This window comes from Scomber japonicus, chromosome 9 (genome assembly GCF_027409825.1).
Source record: "Scomber japonicus isolate fScoJap1 chromosome 9, fScoJap1.pri, whole genome shotgun sequence".
Lineage (NCBI taxonomy): Eukaryota > Metazoa > Chordata > Actinopteri > Scombriformes > Scombridae > Scomber > Scomber japonicus.
In genome coordinates, this window is record NC_070586.1 from 34332078 (window position 1) to 34352815 (window position 20738).

Below are 20738 nucleotides of genomic sequence, written 5' to 3' on the forward strand. Positions count from 1 at the left end.
GCTTATCGACACTACACTCTCCATAATTTGGTGCAACATACATAACATAAAGAAAATCGTGTTTGACTGAAATTTTATCTAATCTTCAACCAATCGATTGGCCAATAGCCAAGATAACCCTCTGAGCTAAATACGTTATGTCATTAGCTGGTGATATCTAGTTTCGGCTTTTTTTGACGATACAAAATATCTAACAAATAACAGAACCTATATCATATTAGTAAAGCGTATAATCACCACTTTTAAGGAGAAGGTAGAAGATTTATTTGAATGTAAAGGTGTCATAGTTAGCCAAGAGACTAGTTTTCATCTATAGTCCTTGGATAGGTATATTCTTCTTCTTCCTTTCTGTTTTACAGCAGAAAGTAACTAGCATTAAGGTCCATTACAGCCATCTTTGCCAGTTATATTAGAATGAATTAACGTTACATAAAGATCAACAGCAGCACTGTTTGTCCAGGAGCTTATCAATATTTCAGTTCTGGTACCAATTTAGTGCCTGTTCTTGATACCCATCCCTAATCTATTATGAGCAGTAAGAGTTAAGAATGTTGTGTTTCTGTTCATAAATCCACAACACCACAATATATAATGGTATGTAGGAGACAGAATATGATATGTTATTATAGCCCACGTACATGTTCGTAGAGGAAAATTCTGGCATACAATACATGATGTAAGAGCTGGGCGGTAATTCATTATTCCCATTTATACCATCTTTTATTACCACTTAGAATATGTAGCGACTTCTACAATAGAGCATGGTTCATTGTATTAAAGATGAGTTTTTTAGTATGTACATTTGTCATATTGTTATATACTGTATATTAACACTAAAAAATATCCTTTTTCATAGTTTAGTAATGATTTTAACCACTCAGCCCTATTTTATATAGTACGATGTGGGAATAAAGTGAATTGTTTTGGAAGCAGCACAGGTGAAATTGCATTCTGGTCAAGATTCTAACAAGATAAGCGACATCTATAGAAGTCCGCTCAGTGTTTGCTGTAGACACTGCAGCGCTTTGTCCTCTGTGCTTTTACATCACTTTACTCTCAGCGTAACATATGGAATTTTTTAAAAGGAAGGGTGCACATAGTCAAGCAGACAGATCAGAGATGATTGCATTTTCTTCCTCGTGTCCTCCCTCCTCCTCTCCCATCATCCCAACTGGGATGGGAGGGGAGTTTTCATGGGGAGAGAGGGGGGTGCCGCCACTGCACGTGCTGCCTCATATTTAATTACTTAGAGAGTCATAGCAGGAAGGCATATCGGCTACAGCAACAACACAGCAATTCCATTTCACCGCAGCCCCCCTGAGATTCAGCTCTGTGTATGCATGTACCGAGAGTATCGTGCATGTGTTCGTGTGTCTGCATGTGTGTTTGTGTGTGTAGCCTATTTATTCTTTCTGCATGCTGCTCCACACGCAGTCTCTGAGTGAGGATGTGGGAGTCTGTCTGTGTATCTGTGTGTGTAGATGGCAGGAATGCCAGGTCGGAGTGAGTGGGAAGAGAGTGATTACAGGCTTTAGTTTCTCTATGTCTCTCTCTCTCTCTCTCTCTCTCTCTCTCTCTCTCTCTCTCTCTCTCTCTCTCTCTCTCTCTATCTATCTATCTATCTCTCTCTCTCTCTCTCTCTCTGTATGTGTGGCCTATATCTTTCAGATGATGTGTATCTTAAGTATGTGGGTGTTTCAGCTGGAGGAATGTGTATCTGAGTATAAAACTATTTCACATCGTAGTACAGCTGCTGATTTTACTTACTGCATCTTGTGCCAGTTGCTGAACAATGAAGAGTCTATTTCAGCTACTTTATTCAAGGATAAATTCAAGTCAAACTGAAATTACCACACCATGACCACACCAAAGAGCGGCGAAACGCGTCCCCCTTCAAGCTACCATGCAATCTCAATGGAAAACCTGTGGCGAAATGCAGCTAAACTAAAAGTTGGAAATAGTCTAATTGATGTGTTGACCTATGTTTCCAATAATTCCTTCCTGCCTGAACCACATTAAAAATGGAAGATAACCGATTATGACTATTTCTTCACACCTCATACCATATGACAACACATTGTACAATTGCAGAAATGCAGAAAAAAAGAAGAATTCTACTAAACAAGTCATTTATTTCCAAACCACATTTACAGTCACTCACCGGACACAAATTGCTGGCAGTTCAGCAGGTGAAATGATTCGCCTCTAGCTGGCTGTCCTGCCTGTTGATATGCGAGTCCACGATTGCCAACAGATCATTAAACTGAGTGATGTTGAGCCTGAAGCACTGCTAGAAACGGTCATTGTCCAGCTTCAGCCCCTGCACCAGCCGGTGATATTCCCCATGCTGCTCCCAGGTCTAGAAGATGGGATGCAGCCACAGATGATCGACAGAGCAGTGCTGTTTCCTCCTCAAGTACACCAGGGCACAATTAATCTCTCATCATGGATCTAGACTATATATAAGAATCCATTTCCTGCACAATAATTATAGTTTCAAGGGATGACATCTCATTGGCAACCTGTCTCACTTCAGAGAACACAGCCTATCAGATATATTGACAATTTGTCAACTGTGTTTTTTGGTTCACATCGGTACTATATATTTCATGTCAAGTTTTGTCACTCTCTGGTGTGTTTTCAGCATTAGAACTAGAGTGATACTGCAGCTATTCTGAGTAATTGTTCCATTTTTCCAAGGAGGATAAAACCATTTTTGGTCATTGGAGCATGTCATTGCCCTTTATTGACCTCATGTGTATCATCAAAAATGATGTGCTTGTCCTTTAACTTTATGTCTACACTGGAAGTGGGAATGTATCACGTTGACATGTGCTGCTTGAGACCACCTTAGGGCTACATTTTAGCAACTATGTGACCAGTTTTACAAAATAACACAGTGTTAAGAGCCACAATGAGAGACAAACATGATAATATGCGGTTGCACTGATTAGATCATTCTCATTGCTTTGCTAATTTGTTGGGCTACATGTCGCAGCCTCTTGACGTACCACTCCATTGTCAATTACTCGAGGGCAGGTTGCACAGGGTCAATGGGCAACAAAGCATGAATTGGCCCTGACATGAGACATAAGCCCCTCAGCTGGTTAACTGCCTATGTGGCCAAGAGCCTTCCCACACAGGCACTGTGCACCAATCAAAACACACCTCATGATGAACACTGATTTTTCAACAACTACAAAAATCAAACTATCAATCAATCACCATCAATATATTTACCTACTGATTAATTTATTTAGCATGAGATATGTTATATAACCATATTCTTGAACCAAGTCGAAAACCCCCAACCGTTGTTAACTACCAGTGTGGAGATAGAGCTACATGTGTGATACAGTGTAAAGGTTACAATAGTGGTGATTGGCCCCATTATGTGCCAAAATAGATGTTTTGTAATAAGAGTGAGGTCTGAAGGCCGTTTGGCTTCTGAAACACAGAGTTTGAATGCTACTTAATGAGCTAATCACAGTTATTCAAGGCCGTTACCCCTTTCAGAGTTGGTACATTCAGCTGCTGGGGCCTTTTTTGTGCAATACTCAGAGTTGGCTTTAGCATTGTACTGATACAAATGTGGTCATGTAGCAGTGCAGAAGACCGCACATGGCATTTTGTTTCTACCGGTGTCGAATATTATAGCAATCATAGTTATGTGTGGGGCTTTGGACATGAAATCCATTAAATATCTTCTGTTTCAGTCCAAAAAGGTCATTTTTGTTTCAGAAATGTAGTAGATACCGGTCTTAAACCCTGACCATAGCAGTCAGAGAAGAATTACATGTAAAAGAGGATATTATGATTTAGTGACAGTCTGCTGCATGGATATTCTGCACACTGTGCCAGTTCTCCACTGTTCCTACCAATATACATGCTTTCATAACGTGTATGTGCCTACATCTATTTCCTGGCTTTCTGGCTGCCACATGCAATGTCACAGTCCCCTATGGGGCCTATCAGCCACGCAGCGGAGACAAGCTGTAGCTTCCAAGCTGTTCCCCAGTCCGCCAGTCACTATAAAGGCTGTTAACCTCCAGAACGAAGGCTGTTACAGAGTATGGATTCAGGACACTAGCAATAAAATAGCCTCTTTCAGACTGCTGTGGTGGTGGAATCTACTTGACTGGTAGCATGTCACCCATACAGATAAAAAGCTCAGGCAGAAACCTTGACTCAGAGTCACTTCTTTGTGTTGTACTGCAGTTGTTCTCAGGGTTAACTGCTATATCTGTTGTATCTCCACAGAGCAGCCAGAGCATTCGGAGAATACCTGTCCAATACCAATCCAGAGAACCGTAACGGAGCAGGTAGGTGACACAGGCACACTCTGGAAAGAAAGTAATTATCTACTGACCAATAATGAACAATAGCAAGGAAAAGCAAAGCCAAGAGGTGGCATGGTATCTAAAAAACAGGCTGACCTCACAACTGGACAAAAAAAAAAATTCTAATTGTACACTGAATGAGCAAATGAGCAAAACGCCCTTGTCACTGAAATTGTGACTTCATCATCTTTAACAGTAAATATGAACTGTGCCAGCATTTAAAAGAAGAAATAATGTTAGTGAAATAAATAAATTGAATTAAATGGAATCAGTCACTGCACTAAACAGATATAAAGTAAATTTTATTTTCACAGCACTTTCAAGTTTGATGAGATTTGGAATGCAAATTTGCACCGCTGCCAATATAAACCATCTTTATAGTGCTGACCTTTGAGGAAACAAGGAGCCGGAATGTCCAAAACAAAAGCTGTAATTCATTAGCATGCTTTAGCAGTCCACTTAATCTCGGAGTATAAACAGCTCCACATAAAAGGTTAGAGTTTACAGACAGTTATGAGACTGAACTCATTTGTACAATTGTGTATCTTCAATAAATTGTCTAAATTTAGTAATTCTTTAGCGACTAACCTTACTAGCTTGCTAACCAACTGTTAGCAAGTCACCTAGCTTGTAGAACTATTGTGACTGACTAGTGCTAGAATGTTCCCAGCTATTAGCTCACCTGACTAATGGCCTATATGTGCCAACAGAGAACAAAGTTAGCTCTACTCAGTTTACATCAGTATCACTTGACAACTTGTCCTGTATCTATATATATATATATATATATATATATATATATATAAATATATCATATACAGTATGTGTCCTGCCCTGTACTTGTTTATCCACAGCACAAATTGCCTGAAAAAGCTCACTTACTCCCATGAGCTAACACTTATTTACAAGCCTGCAGCATTGCAGCTGCCTAGCCTACTCAGTGAGAAGGAGCATCTATCCTCCATGACCCCACAGGACCACAGAGCTATTGTTTCTGCCAAAGCCCTTCATGTAGCGTATCAGTTTATCCATTTCCAAATCTTTCATCATTCTTCTCCCTGCTCTTTTCTGTCCCTTAGCCACCTCTTTGCTTCTCCTTCTTATCCTCCCAAAATCTAGCTGGCTCGCAATTGTTTACCACCTTGCTGCCAAAATTGCAAATCCCAAAGAGCAACAAACAACAAACTTCCTACGTCTCTTTTCATTTACATCTACATTTTACACATTTATCTGCTACCCTTTTAAAAAAGATGGATAAATTGCAAACATGATTTATCTGTCAATAACTTAGTTTTCTTGCTACTCCTCTTCATCTTCTGTCCTTTTCTTTGCCTCTATCTCCAGATCATCTATTGTCTGACACTTTCCCCGGCCAGGACTGCGACTCTCCAGACGTCAGCCGCTTGCATAACAACAATCTGCCGCCACAGAGCCGCTGTTTGCCCATAACTAAGCCTAACCCTTCCAGCCAGTCAAACCCCAGTGTTCACCTACAATCCCAGCCTCAGACTAACGCCATACAGGCTCAAGCACCTTGTGGACCCTCCAAACGTCGACTCTCTGCGGAGCGCAGCCTCTCCACAGAGAACCCACCAGGTGCCAGAGTCCCAGAAGGGGGCACGGCGGTGAAGCCAGCCAGGGTGTACACCATCACCCAGGAGGGAGGGATGACCCTAGGGGGCCGTGGCAGTGAGGAGAGCCTGGAGCTGGAGGTTCTGAAAGGCTCCAGGGAGCAGCCTCCATCCCAGGCTCCGGACAACAACCCGTCATGCACCAGCCAACCTTCCGCCGCAGTCGCTCGTGGTAGCCATCACCGTAGCAGCCATAACCGCAGCAACCATCACCATGCCCACCAGCATCACGGAGGCCCGGCATCATCATCGCAGCCACTGCAGAGCTCAGGGAGCGCCAACAACATCCGGGACTGGGGGCTGAGAAAAGGGGGGTCGCGGGACGACTACACCCCAGACTGTGTGGCCTGCATTCGTGCTCCATGTCAAAGCCAGCGCTCCCTGGACCTTGATACCTCACCGCGGGATGGAGGGAAGCACCGCAAGAAACTGGAGAGGATGTACAGCGAGGACAGAGCGTCTACTGATGACAGGGGTATAGAATGATTGATGGGAACTTGGATGGGGGCTTAGATTGATATGGAAGATGGAAAGGAATTGTAGGAATTGTCCATCTGTCATGCCATTAGCTATGTGGTTTTCTGTGCTGAACTTATTGTATAAAAGCATTTCAAGTAAGGGAAGTGTCTTAAATGTACTGCACCCTGAGATTATTTATATTATACTGAGTATTTCACTTTACACTCTCTTGTCAACATGCATTTACGAGCCTCCTCCGCTAATTGTAAAGCCCGTGTGTGAATGTTCTGCTCACTGATACCACGCCTTGCCTTTTGTTTTTTTGTCTTAGCAGAGGACAATCCTAATAGCTGGTTCCCCAAAGAGAATATGTTCAGCTTTCAGACAGCCACCACCACCATGCAGGCGTGAGTATGGCATGGAAATCCGCCTTCACTCCCACTCTGTCATCTATGTCTTACTGAACCACCACCGTGTTGGCAGGATACGGCCCAGCCTTTTCCTTCCAAGTCTTCCTGCTCACATTTTCTTTCTACTACAAAGTCTTAATGAGCATTCACACATTTCTCGCTCGTTGGTCTCACCGAAAAATATGAAAGCCAGTACTAGCTTGTTCCAAATGAAGTAAGGCCAGCCATAGTTGTCCACTTCTGTTATTCAACCTGTATGATTGTATGACTGTATAGAAGTCAGTAGATGCCATAATTAAAATCAAATGGTTTAATCAAATTTGAAATTTAATTTTATATTCATAATTTGTGTTTGAAAATGTATAATAACTCAAGCATAAGACTTCCTCAGTAATAATGAAATTTAATATTCCTGGGACTTCATTTGTGTCTTTTCTGTTTTATTGTCAAAGTTGTTGCACATCAGTTTCTCACATTTCTTATTATAATCTTTTTTTTCCCAATATTATGGCAGTGTTAAGGCATTCATGCACTAATCTTTTGTTGACCACATTGTATCACATATTTTAAATTAAATACAAAGTTTATCATTATCATTATCATTATTATTATTATTATTATTACTTAAATAAATTATATACTTTTTAAATTATAATATTATAACATTTAAGTTTGATTAGAAATGTTTATTGATGTAATTTCATTGTTGGTTTTTGATTTTATTTTGGCATATGCAGGCTTCCATACAGATTGCCTTTTTTCAAATTCAAATGAAATCACAAAGCTTCCTTAATGCAACAGGATACTGAAACAACTAACACTAATTGGCTGATATTGATTCATGTACTGGACACTAAAGAATGACTATACACACAAGACAAAGACATATTTTTGAGGAACCTTTACATTAAAATTGAGATAAAGATTAAAAAAATATAACACCAGTAAGTCATCTTACAGTAAGTCAAAAAAAAATCTTAGAATGAAGCAGGATTGGAAAGTACTGAATATGTGTTGGTCTAGACAGTTCACATGCATGCACACACACCCACCCACAGGCTCCTCTGCTCATCTTGACTGCTTAATTATCACCTGTCACCCAGATCCTATAATTATGACCCTTAAAACAGACAAAGCTCACCCATTGTGATCTTTCCCCTTGTCTCTCCCACGTTCCTCCTTCTCTCTCCATATGTCAGTGTCTCTCCTCCCTTTTTTCCCAGCTGTTTCCATCTGCCTGTGTATTAGGGTCAGACGGATATATATTGGCCTGACAGTGGATTTAAATGATTTGCCAGTCAGTGTCTTTCACCCCCAAATATTATGGGGATGTTTCACTGTGATTGATTACAACATTTTCTGTAGAATTGATATTTGTCTATGGCCAGTCGTTAATCTCTTTCTTCTTTTCATCATCTTTTCATATCCATGTGCATGCCCTAGATATATTGATGATGTATTAGACTTTGATAGACTGTGCATTTCTCACTGATATTGTAAGGTGATAGGCAGAAGCATTCCTCTAAAGGTGAGGGTTTTTTTCACTCACTGTGTCCTAACCTGATAGTGAGAACTGCAACATGAAGCAGTCTCTGATCTGTGTGTGTGTGTGTGTGTGTGGAGTATTTGGCGATCGCTGGTTGCTAACTTTTCTCTTATTTTGTCTCCTCTCCTTCATCTCTTCTCCTTCTTCTTCTGCTGTGGCCGCTTTCCAAACCACGACTGTAGAATATCGTGAGTAACTCTTTCAACCACCCCCGCTGTTCTTTCTCGTTGCTCTTTCTTTTTCTCACTCTGTGGGTTAGGTAACGTTGTCTTGAACCCTTTTTTTTTTAATCCTCATGTGGCTTTGTGCTACTCATTCTGCTGTGTCCTTAACCCCCTCAACCTCAGTGTCTGCTGGACCCGGTGTTTGAAGTCAAAGATTCAGTCAGTAGTTGAGTGAAATGCAGGGAAGGTACTGTACAGCAGGAATGAAATGACTGCAATCATCATGAAAATCATATTGGTCAGAGCAAAGCCATTTTTATTGTCATAACCAGAGGACATGTAACAATAAGTATTCATGTGTCTAGCTTTATAACAGAGAGGGGTTTCATTACATAAAACTAGACACACACAGCAAAGTATTTAGAGTAACCTAGGCCTGAATGTTTAATCAGTTTAAAACCAAAAGTGCAATTAGAATAAGTGCAACTTTCAAATCCCAAAAGCTCCAATGTAAATTACATTATTATTATTGCCTTAAAAGTTGGAATAGGTGAAAGTGTTAGTTTGAGGCTGTCAGCATTTAGCCAGGTGATATACATTTACTGAGCTATAACTAAAGTTCGCCAATTTAATCAGGTTAACAAGTTCTCTGCAGCCTTATGTCTGCACTTATTATACTGAGCCAAAGACGGTGTATTAAAAAAAAGGGAAAAAAAGGAGATGCACAACTCTGTAACATTTGCATTTATGGAAAGATAAAAACTGGGAACTGGAAGAAGAGATTTGTCATTGTCTCTCTACATGCAGTAAACATCATCACTGATTGCACATTTTTTCATGAACATGTAACTTGGTAGTTCTGCAGCTTGATCTGTATTCAAACCAAGACAGACAGTAGCATCATTAGTTAAGGGTGATGAGAGAAAATACAGTTTCTAATTATAACCATAGCTGGACTACCGCTACCAGCCATTTAACTGTATTAATAGATAGAGCACCAGTTTTAAATGTCATGATGTTTTTCATATAATATCCCAATATCTTACTTATTCTTTATGAAAATTGGCTCATGTTAACTGAAAAAATTCTATGTGAACATCTCAACATCAACATTATTTTATCTGATTCGTTTTATGTACATGCAAGATCATTTTGTGATTTTTTTGTGTTGTTTTGGACAACTTATCATTTTTGATAGTGTAGCAAATACGTCTGTACTTGAAATTTACATTTTTACTGGGCAGGAAAATCTATGTTATGGTAAATGGTCTGTATTTATAGAGCGCCTTTCTAGTCTTCCAACCACTCAAAGTGCTTTTTACACTACGAGCCACATTCCTCCATTCACACACACATTCATACATTGATGACTGGGGCCGCCTCACCAGGAAGATCTAATCATTCACACACACATACACACACACACCTGCACACCGATGGCACAGCCTTCAGGAGCAGTGTGGGGTTCAGAATCTTGCCTAGGGGAATCAAACCGCCAATCTTCTGATTAGTGGACACATTCTACTTCAAGAGCCACAATTAATATAGAAATTGTTTAGCCTAAGCTGTTGTAAACGTATCACATCAGTATGTATGTACAATTTCCTGTTGTCAGGCTCTCTACTTAAAGTTATTACATGGTTCTGTATGTAAAAGAATGCAGCATCTAGCTGGAAGTATTACATATTAAAATCACTAAAGCAACTAAAGAATTCCCATCTGAAATCTAAGACATACTGCATAATTGCAATGAACAGGGTTATTACTAAAGGGTTTGCCAGCCTACTCTGTAGTGTAATATTTTTTTTGGAATGTGCAGGATTGGTTTATGGCACTAAAGAGGAAAAAGGGCTTCAGAGCCTCTCGTGATGACAGATGGTGGAAGAAGTGACAGGCTGAAGGAAGAGTCACTTCCAACATGTTCATCTTTTTTCAAGGAGAGGGAACAGAAAGTGACGAGTTCACAAGGGAAGAAAAATGTAATAGTAATACAACAGGCAGGGTTGTGAAGGCTGCTGGATAATAAGCACTGTACAGACTTCAGCCCACTGTGTCGCCTCACAGCTCATCAACTGTCTGTCAGTCAAAAGCAGACTGCAGGACATGACTTCATTTCTGACATACACTGTCACAGATGATTCTCATTATGTGTGACATCCTGTCAGAGCCATTACTGTCCCCTGTGGGAGAGGCACACCCACACTGACCAAGTTACACTCATAACACACATCAAGACCGGTACATGAAATGAAAATCATAGTAAAGACTCAAACAGTAGAGTACGGTCAGTCATTAGTATGAGGCATTGATTGGCTAATACTTAACAGTGATAGGCAGGATGTGCAGTTTCTTGGTTTACCACTAGGTGTCTCTTTTTGTAGACCCCTATTTTGCATTGTGGTCCTAGTGTGTGCGTGTGTGTGTGTGTATACAGTGTGTGTGAGAATGTTCACAACGTCTTCTGCCTCTGGTGGATAAAACGTCACTGTGCTGCTAACTCTAACCTCTCAGCAACTCCAACCAAACCCTTCACTAACCCTTATAGATCTAAAACCCCTCACCTTGAACCCCTTTCTTTATTGTTGCCCCATCACACCCTGACTAGAACTTTATATTTATGCCCGAACCCAACTAGACCCAAAGGGCTTAAGTCCTAATCTTAAGCCCTTTAGCCCTTAAACTAGGTTTAATGCCCAGTTTACAAAAACTCTTGGTCAAATCCAAACATATTAGACTATTAGTATAGTATAAAAGATCAGATACATTCTACAAAGGTTATTCCCCCCCCCCCCCCCCTTGGGTCAGTTTGGGTTCAGACAAAAATTCTTTGGTGTTAGGTCAGGCGCAGCTAAACGTTAAATTTTATTTTCCCCCGCAAAACCACTTAACACTTTGACGTCCCGGCAGGGCTTTCCGGGGCATTGCTGAGAGAAAGAGGCGGAAAAGAGAGCAGGAGGCAGCTACCGCGATGGAGAGGTACCGTGTCCTGGCTGTCCTGTCCTGTCCTTTGTGGTGGTGCTAAACCCGTAAACCCTGTGACAGTCTCCCTGTGACACTGCAAAGAAAATACCCTTCTTGACACGCCTCACCATCAGATCTTAAAATCTCTTGTTTTCGTAATGGACCACTTGGCTGATTTTCAACTTTATCTCGATGTTTACTGTAAATTTTTATTACAAAGGTTTCACACAAAAAGTTCTCTAGTGGCTAATAAACCCTTCTGTTGTCGGGAGGCTTTTCATTTGGAACACATACAGAAGTAATAACAGAGTTTCAGAGACTGTAATTTCACATCACTTGAAATCTGTGAACAGGTAGAAGGGATTGGAGTTAATTATGACTGCACACAGTGTTTCTGTTGAAAAGAGACAGATGGAATGAGTGCTGTTGATATAACATATTGTTTACCCTGTGTGCTACAATACAGGTAATTAACCCAGACTTTTTAAATGTATGCACCTTATTTATATGTGTTGACTTGGCCATTATGTGAATAATGGCTTTAAACTGTGCAAATTACAGTATGTTTACATTATACTGAACCATGGCCATGGAAAATATTATTTTCTGACTGGCACGTACACACATGTCTTTCTTAGTGCTTCTTAGACTGTGCTTACATTATTATATGTAGAATTATGGGGTAATGAATCATTCCTTCCTGTGAGACTCAGTAAAAGGCTGTGATATGATGAAGTTAGGCATGTCAGTACAGTACATGGAGATAAGGTTGTGAACATTTGTGGAGTAACCATTTTAAACCGATCTGCACATTGTGACTCACCTCACAAGGGGATAGCAAAACCTACGATTACAAATTAAATTAAATATGACACTACTACAGCTAATAATAATCACCATAACCCTTTACCACATACCTATGGAGCTGAAATTACTGACTTTAACTAATGAATTCGAACAACATCCACACTATTCATTAATCTACTTTGCAAAATACTCGCAGTAAGTCCACTTACATGTCCCCCCCCCCCCCCCCCCCCAAAGCTTTCAACTACATCTCAGAGTCTTTATCATTAGATTGCTCAGTTATGAAGTCACATGATGACAACTGAGCCATCTCCATGGCAATCCAAGCAAACTCCATCCACTGATAAAGACAGTGATTGAGTTCAAATTAATTGACACGATAACTGTCAAAATAATGTAATAATCATTCTAGTTATCAGCTCTAAACAGACACATAGTTTTCCACATAGCTACAAGAGACAAGAGGAACATAAAAATATATTTTAAAGACTACGATGAGAATTTAAAGGGTATCATTTAAATGTTCAATCAAGCTTGTTAATCATTTTCTTGATCATGTGACACGTTCGACAATATTTTTAATTGAACTGTCATGACAAGTAAGTGAAATGATGTCACACTACAATCAAAGCATCATGTACACCCTGCTGATTTACTGCTAGAGGTGTATACTGGTTAACATTTAACATGCTTTTACAAAGCTGTTTAGAGGCCATCATAAACCTCTTAACTGTATCCTGTAGTGTCTGTGCGTATGTGTGTGTGTGCGTCTTTGCGTGTATGTGTGTGTCGTGAATCCTGGAGGCTCTGCGTGGCAGGTTTAATCAGTGTTCCTCACTGAACACTGAAGTGTAAAAGTGGGGTCTATCAATACAGAGCCGTAGCTCACTGCTCTGCGGCTGGAGCTGGCGCAGTGAAATAATTGATCAATATTTGGCAATAGACCTCACATCCACTGGAGGTTGAAACATGCCATTCGTTGTTTGAGCCTGTGTGTGTGTGTGTGTGTGTGTGTGTGTGTGTGTGTGTGTGTGTGTGTTTGTGTGTGTGTGTGTGTGTGTGTGTGCGTGCTGCAAATTCTAGCACAGGAAAATTATTCTACTCTACACACACATAGACTTTCAGAATGCAGTGCTTTAATAGAAAGGTACATCTCAGTTAGTTTCACAAATCCAATTATGAATGTTTGAATAAGCAAGGCGTTTTTGTTTTTTTTTGTAAAAGGTCACAGGCGGATTTTGCGAGGGTTGGATGACATATCTGCAGACACACGCACATATTCATGCACACACACTGCCATGAATTTGACTCTCGGTGTGAGTGATTTTAAAAGCTGTTGTCACTCAGTAAAATAAATACGACGCTGGCTGACGGATGGGTCCCCCTCTCCTGTGAGTCATCCCTCTATTTTAGGCTCTGCATCAACACTGACATTGTTCTTTGGTATATCTTAAAACAGCAACCTGGATACAAAATAACTTGGAATTAAAAGTGAAAATCATTGTGGGAGGGTTACACTAATATACCAAGTTGATGTTGGCTTATTGATTGATTGATAGACAGATCGATAGATAGACAGACAGATAGATAGATAGATAGATAGATAGATAGATAGATAGATAGATAGATAGATAGATAGATAGATACTTTCATTGTCATTGCACATAAAAACACAACAAAAGCTCATTTAGCCTTCCCATTCCAGCAGCATACATAGAAATAATGAGGCTAAGGCCACTAGTTTGACAGTGGTGTTGACTGTTAAGGATAGGTAGTGAAGCCAGTGATAAGTGACTACAGAGGTGGATCTTATTAAAAATAATGAACTGTAGGGTTGTGGACCAGCCATATTAGTTGTTATGAACATTGTCACAGTTTCACACTAGTAAAGCTACTGGACAGATATGTGAGTGGAACACTGGGTCCAATATTATTAATATATTCTATTTTTATTTGATCAATTATTTAAATGGTTTGTGGATTATCATAATGGATATTGACTAATCAATTGGAGGTAGAGTTGGGCAATATGGCCAAAACAATTATATCTCTTTTCCTGAGCAGAGCTAGCTAGCTAATACTAGCAACATGGCTAACGTGGCAGTGATGCGCTAAACAAAGGAGAATCCACACTCTGTTTCAACTATGACTCCAGCTCTCATAACCCAATATGATGCTCTTTAACAAACACAAACCAAGCGTGCAGATGTGTGAAGTCTTCTCCTCTTGCAGATGTGAGCTAGCCAAAGTCAGCTAGCGTCATGGAGATCACAACATTCATGTACCCAGCATTAGCCCTTGATTGAAAATTACCTTTTTTCCACATTGTAATAACTCAACTCAATGAAATTAGGGCTTGGTATCATTTAAAATGTACCAATACCAATCCAAGTACCCTTAGTAATTAAAGTGGTACCGATATCAATTGAGTACTTCATGTGATACCCATCATGTGAATAGAAGCAATGTTGCAGAAAAATATGTTTAATCATATTACTAGTGATCCCAGTTTTTCCATATACAGTACAAGTTTTCCACATTTTAACTTCACAGACGATCGTAAGGTAAAGGTTTCATTTGATGGGAGACATTTCAATACTACTTGGTATCAATTTATCTCAATCTACACAATACAACTATAGAGTAATGATACCCAGCCCGAAATAATATTATAATAATTTTCATGATGGAGACATTTTACACATTGTGCAAAAATATTTAAAAAAATGACTTGAATTAATTAGATATATGGAAGGTGTACTTCAACAATTCAGTAAAATTGGGGGACAGAACAGTTCAAACTGAAGCTCTAGAGGCTGAGGTTTAGTTCCTAATATGAGTCAATTAATCTCCATAATGCCTTAATACTATATTCCATAATACAACTCAATAGTGTCTCTTTGTTACACCCCGCCTGCTAAACCCCTGTGTCTTTCAAACACGCTGCCAGTTTCCATTAGAAATGTGTACTCTACGCCAAAACTGAGATAACCTCTGGTGACATTACTCGGATTATCTTCTCTGACTTTAGAAAGCTTCTTCCAGAGTCACACTAATTAGTGCTCTCATTACAAGTAAACTAATCTTGATGTGTAAAATCAGTGGAGTGCCCTTTAATCAGCCATTCATTTTACCACCAGTCATTTTTGAAATGCTTGATCTGAGGCTTTCTGGTATGAGATAGAAACAGAATCAGGCAGGAATGATAAAAAAAAATGGAAGCGAATGCAAGATATTCTTGCTCTACACTGAGCCCTCACATTCAGACAAGCCTTGATGAATAATAAAAAGCTGCATTTTAGGACGCACATTGTTCCATTTGGTGCCACTTAAGGCAGTTTCTCCATTCTGTTTCCCCTTATTTCACCCTGTTTCTCTTGTTCTCTCTTCGTCCCAAGCCTGTTCTCCAGCAGAAAGAATCATGAATCATGCAGCTGCGTTTATGAAAAAAAGAAAAAAAAAACCCAGCCACTTGTTTGTGATCAGGGGCATAAATCTGTGCGGGAGTAATGCCATGCAAGCACTGAGCTGAGCAGAAAGGGAGGAGTGTCAACTAAAGGAAAGAATTCAGCCTGAGATTTTAAATATTCATTGTAGAGTGTGTATTTAATAGTTTAGCCTTTTAAATTAGTCTAAATGTCTCTCTTGTCTTAGTCTCGTGACAGGGTTTATAAAGAAATGATACATCTGAGTAACTTGAAGCACTCATCAGTTAAAGCACAACAATGGTTTTAAAGCACTAGAAAGCACTTCAATGGCATTTATAGCACTACATTTTACACTACGCTACAGAGAGTTTGGCCTGATGTATAATAAAAGGAATAGTACCAAAACCACCTCAGTATCACACATATTTTTCAGTTGTCCAGAATGTTGCGAAGCAAAGTTCAACCACCTATCCTTGTGAAATAGAACATGCTAGAAGCTTGGTGACATAGAGAATACTTACTGGGAGAGCTAGCGGCTTCTTGGTCACGCTCACTCAGCCTGCTAAAAAGTCCGTTAGTGAGTTCATTAGCTTGGTCGCTAATGAGACAATGGGTTCACCAGTCAGTGTAGCAACAGTTCATTCACAAAGCTAACTTAGCATTACGTTAGCTCCAGTTTGTGCATTATGTAGTATATAAGAACATTTACAGAGCTAAGCATCTGATTCTCTCAAAAATACTCAATTTTTATAAGAATTTTTGCAGGTTGGGGTGTCTGTATAATATAATATAATAAATTCATGTAGACCAATATAATAGCTTTCATTTTTGTCACATTATACAAATGAAGTAAGGACAGTTCGTGCTTGCATATTTGTTTTGGTAAAGGGTGAAAACCTTTAATATTGTCCAGGAGATTAAATATCAGCCAGGCGTTTTTGGATATTGCAGAGTATTTTTTTTTAGAAGATTGATGCTTAATATTTATACATGAGAGGCACAAACTGGGGCATGAGTTACTCTTTGACATAATGTATGCTAACACATTAGCATGTGCAGTAGACAACGCTTCTCCCGGAGACTCACAGATATTGTGATATTGTTACTAATATTCTTGTCACGCATTGGGTACAAAACTCCTAAAAGATGAAGTAGTGCACTCACTGGCTGACAGCTCCGGTTAGGATTCAGAATGGTTTCTTGTCTGTGTTTATTATTCATCTGTGTCTGTACGTTTGATATGTTCTTTTATTCGCTGACTCTGCGCCTCATTCTTGACATTACTGTCTCTTTCTCTTTGCTAAAATGCTAGAAATTTCCGCAAACACCTTAGGATGGTGGGCAGCCGCAGGATGAAGGTCCAGAGTAAGTGTTTCAGTGTATCTATGTGCTGATGTCAGTACGTTTCCATGCATTCATGCGCTACAGTGTGTACCATCATAACCATTTGAACTTGAGATTTATCAATTATTGTGCTTTATGCATGAAGCGTCAGGACTGTGCATGTTTGCTGGGATATTGTATTACAGTGTGTTTGTGAAACCGGCATTCCTTAAAATCATTGTTGATGGACAGTTGGGTCAGTCTACATTTAAGTGTTTAGACTGAAGAGTGCTAGTGTGTCTGTAACTGTGAACTCATTTGCTTTATATATTTTTATCATATTGATTTTATAGTGGAAAGTTAAAAGGCATCTGTATCTATTTTATATACTGTATTTCTGATTTGATTTTGACATTTGTGCAGTATTCTACTCAGTCACAAAGTTTAATTGACTCTCCTATTCAAAATAAAGTGTTTTGTCTCATTTGGGTTCAGAAGTTCAGAAATCTAGGTAAAGATTCCTCAAGAAAATGTGCTTATTGTGGCTGATTCATCATTCAAAATCCTACAAATCCTTCATACAATCAGCCTAACAAGTTACAGTCAATGGAACCACCTTTGACTTTGACTGAGAGGGATTGGCAGCAATTTCTAGCAGTTTTCATTGTATTGTCTGTTTTCTACAGATGCCATCAGTATAATTTGAAATATAGTCACATGATAATTCTGCATATTAGTGTGACTTGTGAGACAACCATAGACACCAAAGTGAACAATAATGTAGTGCTGGGTGATATGAATGGAAATAATAATACCTCAGTATCAAGATAAAGATTTTGGCTTTTCTTTGTCTTATGTGACAGTTAATTAAAAACAAACTATGTTTTTTACTGTTGGCTGGACAAAACAAGCAATTTCAATATGTCACCTGACACATTTAATATATGTATGCTCTCTTGCACTTGTAACCATGCCCAATGGTGATGTCATGATGTACCAAAATGCACTGGTACATTTCTACATCACTGTAAGATGAGACGCTAAACATTGCTTGGAATCTTTCATTTGGACAGCATAATAATGAAAAATGATAACACAGCATCATAATTTCAGCCTACTACATTTTTTAAATGAAAATCAGTAAACAACATAATTGAATAGCAAGCTATCCCCATGTTATTATGAAACACTGAAACCAGTTATCTAACGGGGACACTTGAATCACTTATAAATAATTATGTTCTATGTTCTTCACAAGCACGCAGAGTACACCCATCAGCAAAACACAACCGTTGATTTCTGGGCTTGATTATCCTTTTGGAGAGTGTGTACGTATGTATGTGTGTGTGTGAGTGACTCTCTTCCTCCCCCCTAAATCCATCAGCCTTCGCCGACCGCCGTGCCAAGAGTTTCAGCCGCTCGTGGAGTGACCCCACCCCTGTCAAGCCTGACTCACTGCATGACTCCAGAGACAGTGAGTCAATGCGCTCTCTCTCAATCACTCGCACAACACGCACACACACACACACACACACAAAAACAGACTTTAAGAACACACGCGTGATTCTCAACAAAGCACATTTACACATGCTCACACACACAAAGCACAGCATCTCATGCTTGAAAATAATGCACACAGAAGCACACACATGCATACTGTTTTGTATGTAGGAGAATATTGACTACATGCTGTGCACACACATGAAAGCACACAGACGCGTTATGCATGAGTGTGCCTGCAGACACAGACAAAACAAAACACACACACACTTTCACTCAGAGAGATACATACACAGTTTCCGGCTGTCTTTGTGTCTCCAGTTCATCAGTCTCAGTGTGTGTTTGCCTGTATCTACGCTGTGTGTGCGTACTCTCTGTTTACCTGGCTGTTGCCATCCATCCACACATCCGTTCTCATCTCTCCAACCTGTTGCCCATCTGCCTGTTGCTTTGTGTCATATCTGTCTGTATCTGACCGGGGTGCATAAGGAGAGAGCGTTATTATGTCGTCTGCTGTCTGATTTTAACTCCTCGGTTCCTCCCCTCTGTGCTGGAAAAATAAAAATAACAGGTGCAACACTTTTTTAAATGGTGCACCCTCCTCTCTAATCCCGTTTGTGTGTTATCCTTTCATCTCGCCCCCTTTGTTCTTGTTTATGTGCGCGCGTGTTTGTGTGAGCCAGGTGGCGAGCTTCAGACCTCCTCAGGGACACTAGATGAAGGGCCGGATGAGGATGCCGACAGGGAGGAGGAGAGGGAGGCGGAGAGAGCGGCCTGTGAAGGGGACGATTTTATCCCTCCTAAAATCATGGTGAGGATCCTAGCAACAATCAACTTTAAAATTGACTTTGAAGTTGAACAATCGGCCTATCTCAGGCAATTTCTTCATATCTAGGCGGCCAATGGCATTGAGGCTTCTGTGCATGTTTTCCAATTTTCTACAGCTGATATCCTCCAAGGTCCCGAAGGCTGAATATGTTCCCAACATCATTCGTAGGGACGACCCCTCCATCATCCCTATTCTCTATGTGAGTAGTAGCCATCCACAGCTTTACAATACCACCACATTTAGATTGAAGACATTGTGTGCTGTATTTATTTATGTAATAAAACAAAAAGCAATAGTGTTAGGTGGATGAAAATTAAGATAAAACATTGAGATATCTCTACCATGAAGTATTATACCAGCCATGGTAGTGCCAGAGAAAATGCCAAGTCATATAAATCAAACTGTTTATCCTCGCCCTGTGGCCGCTTTAAGACACCTCAGCCTGCCAGGTTTAGCTTTATAATGGCATACCTGACTGAACTTTCATCAGTGTAAGCTACACTTTGTCACTGTCAGCCTATAAAACAAACCATAAATGACATTTGTTTTATAGGTGTTCTGAACTGTGTTGAACCAGTGGAAATTTCAATCCATTGGTGGCGCTAGAAAAAGTATGGGAATAACCACGGTCAGGATTCCTCCTCTGTGGGACATGAATGCCTTCACTAAATCCATCTAACATCTGGAAGGATATTTCAATCTGGACCAACACAGATGGCGTATTGCATGCATCAAAGCCCAATACTTTCTGTATATGATCACACAATGGCAGCATCTTAACATGCTTCATTGCAGATTGACAGCTATTATACTCTTTTGTATGATGCATTTTAGTGTTGCACTTCAGACAGCCAAACCTAAACAACTTTTATGATCAAAATATTGTCATGTCCATGTAGATGGAAATGGCAAAAGTGTGCATATTTTTTAGTCTTTTTATGCAACTGCTAAGACTTTGTGGCTATTGGCCTCCTGATGATTACCCATACTGACAAACTAAACCAATGACCATCAGTGTCATATTTAGAACCTAAAATAGCCCGTCAAATGATACCTGCAATCATTCCTTTCTGGACCCAGAGCTAGAAAATATGACTATTTGCATGAACTTGCTCACAGCCAATCAACGCAAGTGTTCTTCAATTTAATGCAACATGTGATTGCCCCACTGCCACAGCAGCTCCAACCCGTCTGTCAACTTTTATTTGCCAGCGTATACCTCAGCCCTACTGATTATGTAGGTGAAGTACAGTTAGGATAAAGTGGGGATGAATTGTTTCACCCCAAAAAATGATGTAGCCACACCCTTTCATCTTAAATTAAATATGACTCAAAGGGGG

At 39.8% G+C, this 20738-nt stretch overlaps 1 protein-coding gene across 1 annotated transcript in view; it reads left to right on the forward strand.

Annotated features, from left to right (window-relative positions):
• The window catches only part of nsmfb (NMDA receptor synaptonuclear signaling and neuronal migration factor b), a 48722-nt gene that overhangs the window by 11427 nt on the left and 16557 nt on the right, over window positions 1-20738 (forward strand). The window contains exons 2-10 of the mRNA XM_053325388.1: window positions 4261-4322; window positions 5685-6446; window positions 6765-6837; window positions 8569-8574; window positions 11458-11526; window positions 17059-17111; window positions 18454-18543; window positions 19253-19380; window positions 19514-19597. Coding sequence (XP_053181363.1) covers window positions 4261-4322; window positions 5685-6446; window positions 6765-6837; window positions 8569-8574; window positions 11458-11526; window positions 17059-17111; window positions 18454-18543; window positions 19253-19380; window positions 19514-19597 — 1327 coding nt within the window. The remainder of the gene's footprint in view (window positions 1-4260; window positions 4323-5684; window positions 6447-6764; window positions 6838-8568; window positions 8575-11457; window positions 11527-17058; window positions 17112-18453; window positions 18544-19252; window positions 19381-19513; window positions 19598-20738) is intronic.